Source organism: Neltuma alba, unplaced genomic scaffold, assembly GCF_004799145.2.
Source record: "Neltuma alba isolate B1F8T4 unplaced genomic scaffold, ASM479914v2 tig00012167_pilon, whole genome shotgun sequence".
NCBI lineage: Eukaryota > Viridiplantae > Streptophyta > Magnoliopsida > Fabales > Fabaceae > Neltuma > Neltuma alba.
Window position 1 is genome coordinate 313,260 of NW_021636714.1, and position 10,220 is coordinate 323,479.

Sequence of the window (10,220 nt, forward strand, 5' to 3'; positions counted from 1 at the left end):
TTGGAATGGCTTACTTCTTAAGATATGTAAAGGTAATTCTTCGTTGGTTTTTTTTTTTTTTTCAGGTTTGTTCCGAGAGAAATGAAGTTTATAGATGCATCACCGATAGGAAGAAAAAATGAAATACAGGTGAGAAGCTTATCGTCCAAGGGGCGAGGTTTTGGTGACAAAATTTGAGTCATCTCTTTCCTTGCTTAACAGGTTAAGAATGTCATCTTATAACGCTTGTGTTGGTATATTATCTGATTTCAAATTGTTCCCTGAAGAGGTCTTTTTAGGCTGTCTTTTATTTGATTTGAATGATTGAAAATATGCCACCTTTATATATTCATTATGAAGGTATGACTTCTAATATTTCTATGATCCTAAATATAAAATCTTTATACTAGTATGTATACGGGTCTCATATGTAGAACCGGATGAATAGTTATATACATTATCTTTTGTTTATATGCATGTATATAAAGACCTGGGTTTTAATCCACACGTGAACATTGAAGGCGTTTGGAAGAAGACCTCTGACTCGAGGAAAACAAATGGTCGGGAGAAAATATTTTGCAATTTTATTATTGTCCAGGTCCATGACCCAGCATGCAGGATATACAGAAGAGCTAGAAATTTCTCCTCCATGCAATTTATGGACTACAATATTTAATTAGTTTTAAAATTTTAATAAATTATATTATTTAAGATAACTTAAGATTTACTTTTTATAAGAGTATGATTTTTTTATTCATTTAAATAGGATTTGAATTAGAGATGCAGAATTTATGAGGAACATATGAAAATTTAAAACTATTTATTTATTGCTTCCTTTAAAACCCAGCTGACATAATACTATGATCTAATTGTGATGCTCCTTATTTAATTTAATATATCCAAATCCCAATTAATATATTATTTAAATTCAAAATTAATTATTAATTTTTTCATTTGAACCTCTAATTAAAATCCCATTTAATAATGGTGATCTTCTTTTAATTCAATATATTCAAATCACATTTCAAGTCTTATTAACTGAGTTAAATATATTCAAGTATCATAATATTATACCCAATTTGTTTTTAAAAAAATCCGGTATTACAAGTTTTCAAGAACACTGTTAATTAGTTGATAATGATTGATTAACGACCATACCTTACAGCAAAAGCATGCTTTGAGTTTTCAAGCATGCAAATTTGAGGCTGTTGTCATAGCCTTTGCGTATAATGTAAAGGAAAACTTCCTCTTAACCGTTTTTTTTTTTTAAGCAATTGGATAAATTTTCACATATCAGCGTTCTGCGAATTTTGTACACGCAAATTACCGATATTCTAATTCAAGCCAAATATTGGATGCAATATATCTTCAAAGACCGACACTCTCAACAATCTTTAAAAAAAAAAAAAAGAAAGAAAGAAAGGAAAAAGAAAAAGAACCAAGAGCGGCATGCTTACAAGTTACAATGACATGGGAATTGATTATTTACATCAAGCCACGCAATTACAGAGCGGTCCATAATGAGGATCAGTGACACAATTTGCACTCTGAAAATTCTCTTTCGTCATAAACTTGCACTCATCGGCACACTGAGCTTCTGTACAGGGGTCGAGCTTGATCCCAAACGGATACGCCTCTTTGTGTGCTTCCGCCACCGCCGTGGCCGTCGCCACCACGACGATCAACACCATCAACAATTTCTTCATCATCGTTTTTATTGGGTCTCATGCAGATGCATTGCTTTGATTGTTTCCTTCTCCATTTATAGACCAGGCTAGAGATAATTAAGGATCCTTTTCGTGTCTCTGAGATTAAGGAAAAAATTGCGCAGAGAATTTATCTCCCCGGAGATTTTGCCATTCATGACATGTGTAATAATACTTTCCCCGTTTCTTTGTGTGAAAATATATTCCCCACATTTACCTCTGACATTGTCAAAAACAAATCAATCTCGTGAGTTTTCCTGCCATACCTTGAAAACCCTTTAAAGCGTTTACTAATATAATCGTTGATCATTTATATGCCTGTAACCTAAGAAGATTCATTTGACCTGCTTTTCATGTGAAAATTGCATTTTCTAAGATTTCTCTAAATCTGCATGTGAACATATCTCGAAGACACGTGTACGAAAAGCAAATAGCCATGAGAAATGATTATTATTGTGTGTCCGGCGGGAAGCAAGCGCTCAAACAGACTCAATATGTATCAGAGATACAAGAGAATTGACCCAGGCATATGAAACTGATGAGGTTGCTCTCATAATCTTTTCGCATATAGTATAATGTAAAAGCACACTTTGGAGCCCCAACTTCTCTGAAGTTTAATTTATTTATTCTGGACCTCAACTGACATAAACTAGGGACTCATAAGAACAATACTAAATAAGGGAGGAAGCTGAGTTGACAGTGACACACGTGCATAACAGCAGTAGTATGAGAATTAACGAACATCATCAACCCAGGCAAATACAAAGCTTTCCATTAGGGTTATCAACACAGCTTGAACTCTGAAACTTCTCTTTCAAGATATTCCTGCAAGCATCGATGCACTTAGCTTCTGTACAAGGATCCAGTTGGATCGCAAATGCACACTCCACATTCTGTGCTCCCATCATCAGCAGGCCCATCGCCACCACAACCAACACTGTCACCAGTTTCTTCATCGTTTTCGCTCTCCGATCCCTGCACTGTTGCTTTTGCTTAATGCCTTCTCTATTTATAGGCCAAGCTAAAAGATAAGGATCCTTTTACCTAGCTATGACGACCATTCCAATCAGATCCCTATCGGATATCGATCCTTTTATGTCTTATGAGATTTTGAAAGGAGGGGGGGAGGGGATACAAGATCCATATCCTATTACTTCTGCATATTTGGGAAAAAAGATAAAGGAACGAATCTCGATGGAGATATTGTACGTCATTCATATTCATAATATGTGTAAGTTTTCATATCTTGAATATGTTTCTTTCCATGGATATCCACAACAATAATCTCTGCCCTTATAATAAAAATCAATGTTTCGCAAGTTTTCCGTCCATCTCTTAAAAACCTTTGATCAAGCTAAGAACGCTTTTGAAGCATTTATTATCGTTGATTGTAAGGCTTGTAACTGAAAAAGGTTCGTTTGACCTGCTTTTGATGTTTACATGATAATTTGTTCCCGTGAAAATTACTCTGTGAGATTTTTTTTCCCATTCTAGTGAGAGTTAATCTTGCCAGAAGAAAAGCAGTATTACTTGACGTATAAATGAGAAGAAATTCCTTAAAAAAACACCTAAATAACTCAAATTCTTATTTAGATAATTAAATTTATCAAATTCCTAATTAAGTGACATGAGTTAAAGAGAGATTTTAAAATCTTATGAAATGACTTTGATATCTTTTTCATTAGAAACTTAGAAAAATAATAATTTTTTATTATTTTCAAGTTGTTAATTTAAAATTAAAACTCATTAACTATGTCATTAAACTTATTAATTTTTAAACATGTATCGTGATCATTTTTTATTTAAAGATTTATTGCAATTATGTCTTGGAAACAAAAAATTGGTAGAATTTAAACATGTTAAATGTGAACTGTAGCATGTTAATTTTAATTTAAAGTTGTGTTGTAATTAAGTTTTATTCAAAGCGCAAGTATTATGGGAACATAAAGTAATTAATTTAAATTTGAAACTTGTTAATTACGTAATTAAACTTATTAATTTTTAAGGTTGTATTGTGATTAAATTTTTATTCAAAAAATTATTACAGGTATGTTATATATGAAGATAAAGAATTATTAATTTAGAATTAAAATGTATTAACTCCTAAATAAAACATGTTAATTTAGATTTCTCTTTTCATTTTTAATAAAATAAACATTAGAATCATTTTATAAAATTTTAAAATCCTTTCTGAGTCATACAACTTAATTAGAAATTTAATAATGTAAATAAAAATTTAGGTTATTTAAGTGTTTATTAGGAGATTTTCCCATAAATAAGCCGCCTCATTTCGATTCGATTCTCCCACAAGGCATGCGCTGTACTCTTGGACACACGAGATGACCAGGTTACTTTGACTTAAAACTACTTCGTTTTTTAGGCCTAATACTACGTCGTTCGAGACAAGTATTGTGGTCATCGCGCCTTCACCTGGTAGAAAGAGAGACCTTCTTGGTTCGGTCACTGGGACTCCGGATATGGAAGCCTCACAAGACCCGAATTCAAACCCGACTGGCCTCGACGATTCAGAGCTCGAGCTCTACACCATCCCAAGCCATTCAAGTAAGCATTCTTCTTACTCCTTCTCTCGTCGCTCTCTTCTCGCCTTCAATTTCATCATTCATAATCGTCTGCCACCATTAGCTAAAACCCTACCTGCCCAGTCACGCATCCTTTTGTGTTTCTGTTCTTGCGGTTGCCGATGAAATAGGCGCCTTTTATAACTAATTAAATCGTTTTTCGCAGGATGGTTCCTGTGGGATGAAATTCACGAAACGGAGAAAACATCTCTCAAAGAATTTTTCGATGGAACCTCAATCTCAAGAACGCCGAAGGTGTATAAAGAATATAGAGATTTTATCATTAATAAATACAGAGAAGAGCCTTCCAGGAGGCTGACATTCACCGAGGTGCGAAAGTCGTTGGTGGGGGATGTCAGTTTGCTTCGCAAGGTCTTTCTTTTCTTGGAAAAATGGGGCTTGATTAATTATGGCTCGCCTTCGAGCGATAGCGGTGAAAATTTGATTCCGGAAGATGATGAGAAGTGCAAGGTTAAGATTGAGGAAGGAACTCCAAATGGAATTCGCGTTGTGGCAATGCCTAATTCTCTGAAACCCATTTCGGTGCCTAAATCCAAGAGTACCGGAAATGCGGTTGGCTCTGGTTTCAAATTGCCTCCGCTGGCATCATACTCCGATGTTTACGGCGACCTGGTGAGGCAGAAGGAGTTGGCTTGTGGGATCTGCGGTGATAAATGTGATTCTGGCCACTACAAAAGTGCCCAGGTTATTTCTCTTTCATTTTATAACATCTTTTTATTTTGCTCGGGCTCCTGTTTTGCGCATTTAGCTATTATGATTTACGTATTGCTAGTATGGATGATTATTCTATTTTTAATTTTTATTTGACAGGATAATTTCGTCATTTGTGCTAAATGTTTTGAAAATGGGAAGTATGGGGAGAAAAGGTCTTCAGGTGACTTTAAATTAATCGAGTCCAACGAAGATGGCGGGAAACATGAAGCTGTCTGGACTGAAGGAGAAATTCTACTTCTTTTAGAATCTGTTTTGAAACACGGGGATGACTGGGAACTTGTTGCTCAAAATGTTCAAACCAAGACTAAACTTGACTGTATCTCAAAACTCATTGAGCTGCCCTTTGGGGAGTTCATGTTGGCTCTGCTCATAGAAACGGTAACAGTAACAGCGCTAATGGCATTGTGAACAGTGCAAAGCAAGTTCAGTCATCTTCATCTGATCACCAAGAAACTTCCAAGAGACAGGATCAAATTCCAGAGCCTGGAAATGAGAATGAGACGAATGGAGATGTTGTGAAGGAAAGTCCTTCAAAAAGACAACGTATTTCTTCCCCTGCACTTTCAGATTCTAGCAGTTCACTGATGAAGCAGGTGAGAGATAATCTTGAGCTTATATTCATATAATATCATTTTGAGTTTTTCCTATATGCAGTTGCATTTTTCTTTTTTAAATAAGAGTTTATCACTTTGTGTCCAACGGTGACTAAATGGTGTTTTTAATCAGGTGGGACTTATATCTACTGTAGTTGACCCTCATATCACAGCTGCTGCAGCTGATGCTGCGATTATGGCACTTTGTGATGAAAACATGTGTCCCAGGGAAATATTTAATGTTGATGAGGATTATGCTTCTACTCAATCTAGCGTGAACACTCTGAATGGTTGTTCAGCAAGGTTATTTATATTAATCTGAGTTGTTTGATCCTTTAGCTTTTGCAAAATTAAATTTCTCTTGCATTGTACCTCTGTCGTATAAATTCTTGTAGTTATTATTTGTTTTAGAGTCCTTGAAGGTGATGGTTCAGACATGGAGAGGTCGAGTCATTCAGGTATATGTATAAAAATGATATTTCTTTTCAACGAAGGTTAAGGAGAAAATGAATATTAAGCTTTTGTTTGCTGATACGCATGAAGGATCCCCAACGAAGAATGATATACCCATGACGTTGCGGATCAGAGCTGCCATTGCAACTGCTCTTGGAGCAGCTGCTGCTCGTGCAAAGTTGATGGCTGATCAGGAAGACAGAGAGATTGAACATTTGGTAGCAACTATAATTGAAGCACAGGTAAAGTTTTGTGTTTTGTGTTTTGTTTTTTTTGTTTTTGGGGGGGTGTCTCCAACTCTTGGTGCTTGGTTAAAATTTGTTTGCTTGGGGTCTCTGGCATGTGTCCTCGAATGATTGTCACTGTTGGGATTAACTAGTGGTTCTTCGGTCGTTTGGCAAATCAGATTGAGAAGTTGGAACACAAGACAAAACATTTCGAAGAACTGGAGCTGTTGATGGAAAAGGAACATGTGGAAATGGAAGAGCTAAAGATTTCTCTGTTAACCGAAAGGATTGACTTGTTACAGAGGACGTTTAGTGCTGGAGTCCCTAGGTGGAAAGATTATCCATCTCTGAAACGTTTGTCAGTGAACAGAATCGCCAGTAACTGAGCGCCATAAGATTATTGGGCCAGCTTGCTGCTCGTGCCAAGTTGTGGTTGATAATGAAGACGGACACGTTAAATAAATAAAATAAAATACAATAACCAGCGCGTGCTGGCAAACAACTAGTAATGATCGCCTATGGGATTTGATTCCTGGAGGGATGGGAATGGAGTAAGCGTGCCTGAGAGAGTCGCCCCCATCTTGAGTCCGACAGTATCTGAGGGATTAGTTATTGGGCTCGCTCCGATGGATATCCTGGTGAAAACCAAAAAAAATAAAATACAATAAGAACAGCTTCTATGGCATGCTATAAGTCTGATTGCTTAAAAACAAACAACGCGTAGGCTCACAAGTCATGAACATATGTTTCCCTAACAAATAATATATAATATCTTATTTATAGTTTACAAATGAGGTTTTATAATTAGGATATGATGTAGTATATTTTTTTCAAAAGGCAGATGTGCTCTAAGATCGTAGATAAGACGCTGAATTCGTGACTTTTTTATGATACATATAGAAGCCCACTTAAGGTTGTCATAAACTACACAGTCGTCACCTATTCGGCTCCGAAGGCACAAGCTTCTTCCATTTGTGGAGATAAAGCCGATTTATCTAATTTATTCATAATAAACAGAGAAATTAACAACTGAACCCTCTTAATTCCTCTTTGAAATTCAACAACATCAATCTCGAAAAGAGATAAATACATGGTATGCGAGATTTATTTGAGTCGCGAATCATACTCGAACGATGAATTCAACAACACATAAATCTCACACACACACATATATATTATATCTTATCATTACTTCAAAATTAGCGTTGAATTCCACAGAGAAACGAAGAGAATTCAAATTCAACCCAAGCAAATGCAGAGCTTTCCCCTGAGAACTAGTAGTACAACTCGCACTCTGAAACGTAGCCTGCAGAGCCTGTTGGCACTGGGCAATGCACTGAGAAAGCGGCATGGATTCAGTGGGATCGCAAATGCACTCTCTCCACTACGTGCCCCAAACACCAAATACCAGCCACCACAACAGTCATCATCAACCACAGCTTCTTCATCACACATTTTTTGGAACCTTTGCTCAGAACTACTAATACTCTAATGATAGCTTAAGCTAACACACATGGGAACTAGTTGGTTGTTCGCTATTTATAGACAGAAACAAGCATCCATGGTGCTACCCCATTGGCTAAACCCCAGAAGAGAATTTCTGCATTAAAGTAATAAAAAGCTTAAATGGTGGAGCTTAAAAGGATCTCTTTATTCTATTGTTGAATGCTTGCACCAACTGCTTCCACCATAGGCAACTTTTTTCGTTTCCAATGCTTCTCTGTTTTCCACGTGTTGTTTTTCCATTTCTAGCTTCCTGTGAACCAATATGCAACCTCTTAGCCGAGACTGTGTCATTTCCTCATTTGCATAGTCTCATATCTGCTTCTATTATTGTATGCTTGATAATTAAATTACCAAGATATGGAGGCATGGGATTGTATGGGGTCTGAAATCTCACTATAAACTAATTTAAGAATGCAATGTGCGAATGAAATACATGAAAATGGAAAGGAAGAATGCCCACTGAAAATATATTACCATTATGCAGACGGAATGATAAGTATATATTTTCCTGTGAATCAAGAGGCACAATATTCTTGAATGTTATTAGAGGAAGGTTTGAGCAACACATTATAAAAAAAAAAAAAACTAACAAGTAAATTTTTTTATTTTTTTTTTTGTCATTTTGAGTTCATGCGTGATCTTCCTAGGCTATCATAGATACTGGGAAATATTGCAGAGCTCGGTTCTTTTTTTTTTTTTTTCCTTTGCCAAAACAGTCAATTTTGTTGGTTCATCTTTTCTCACGCTAGTTCATGTAGTGTAGACTTTGATATGGTTCTGAATCAGCCACAACATTTGAAACTCTCAGAGACTTTTATTTGTCACGTCAAAAACTGCCATAGATGTACTGTAAACATAAGTTGTTCACAACACTAATTTGTTTACTCTCAATTTTTAATATTAAGAATATGAGCATATGAAAGCTATTAAAAAAAAAAGTAAAAAATTATCGCATAAGAGATATATAATATGAGTGAGAAAACGCTCGAACTGTTAGCTCTACGCATGAATAATAACATATAATATAAAAAGTAGTTTTTTTTTTCAGGAACATAGATGGTAACATTATTGTTAATATGTCAGTGTCCTTTAACAAAAACATCAAAAGAAAATATTATTTGTGCAATACTGCCTTCTGGGAAACAAATATTTGTGGGAAAACAATTTAGGAAGCTATATGTTCTGTAACATTTTCAAGTTTTAACCTGCGAATTATGAGCTTGCACTGTGAAACCGACCTTGCAGAGCCTTTATATATATATATATATATATATATATATCCCCTTGATTCAGAAATTCATAAACTTATTTGTTGTTAAAGCGTCTCTTTTAATTTTGATGCTCACAGTGTCCTATTACAATAACGAAGCCCACCTCGAGTTCATTCTATTGGGAGTTTTCATTATCTTCATTTACTCTCAATGAATATACCTTTTTAAGGAAAAGACGTTTCATAAGATTAGAGAGACAAGATACTGAAGGCTAATTCATTACTTCTTCATGTGATAGTACGACAACAAACACTCACATCTATAGAAGTACACTTAAAAGTTGTCATGTGTATTACATATTCATCACAGGAGACACAAACTTGCATCTCTTTGTGAAGTATTTATTCAAAACACAGTAACACAAGATTTGAATCATCTCCATGTCTCTAGCACTGATTTTGTAAAGAGACACATATATATAGTATGTGAGATTGATTTGAGCTGCAAATCATATATATATATATGATGAACTCAATAACACTTATATCTCACACATATTTCTCTTCAAAATTAGCACTGAGTTCCATAGAGAGAATCCATATTCATCAACCCAAGCAAATGCAGAGCTTTCCCTGGGAACTAGTAGTACAGCTTGCACTCTGAAACTTAGCCTTCAGAGCCTGTTTGCACTGAGCAATGCACTGAGGAAGCGTGCAAGGATTCATTGGAATCGCAAACGCACTTTCCCCACTACGTACTCCAAACACAAAAATACCAGCCACCACAACCATCATCATCAACCATACCTTCTTCTCCATTTTTGCTCCCTTTGTTCTCTGGAACCTTCTTCACTTGAGCTTGATGCGACAATAATAATTCCTTGTACGCTATTTATAGACCCAAACAAGCATCCATATGTTGCTACCCCATTGGCTTAACCCCAAAACAGAAGATTCATCATTAAACTAATGAAAACCTTAACATTGTGGAGGTGTACGTGTATATTATATGTATGTATACGAGAATATATGTTTTTTTTTTTTTTATATTGTGGAATGCTTGTGCCAACTGCTTCCACCATAGGCAACTTTTTCTCCTGAATTTGTGAAGGCGAACCAATGAGAAGACGATCTTTATTACGAGTTATAACAATATTCTCATGATCTTTTGTTTTCCACGTACGTGTAGTTTTTCCATTTCTGGTTTCGTGAAAACCAATACGCAAGCTCTT

The 10,220-nt window shown here is 35.6% G+C and overlaps 1 protein-coding gene across 1 annotated transcript; it reads left to right on the forward strand.

Moving 5' to 3' along the window:
• The first annotated feature begins 4,117 nt into the window (after positions 1–4,117).
• LOC114724048 (SWI/SNF complex subunit SWI3A) lies at positions 4,118–6,658 on the forward strand. Its single transcript, XM_028910316.1, is given in 8 exon segments — positions 4,118–4,247; positions 4,431–4,969; positions 5,096–5,357; positions 5,360–5,592; positions 5,726–5,895; positions 6,004–6,050; positions 6,136–6,287; positions 6,452–6,658. Coding segments are annotated over 8 exon segments (1,695 nt in total). The 5' UTR covers positions 4,118–4,162.
• Positions 6,659–10,220: the final 3,562 nt, after the last annotated feature.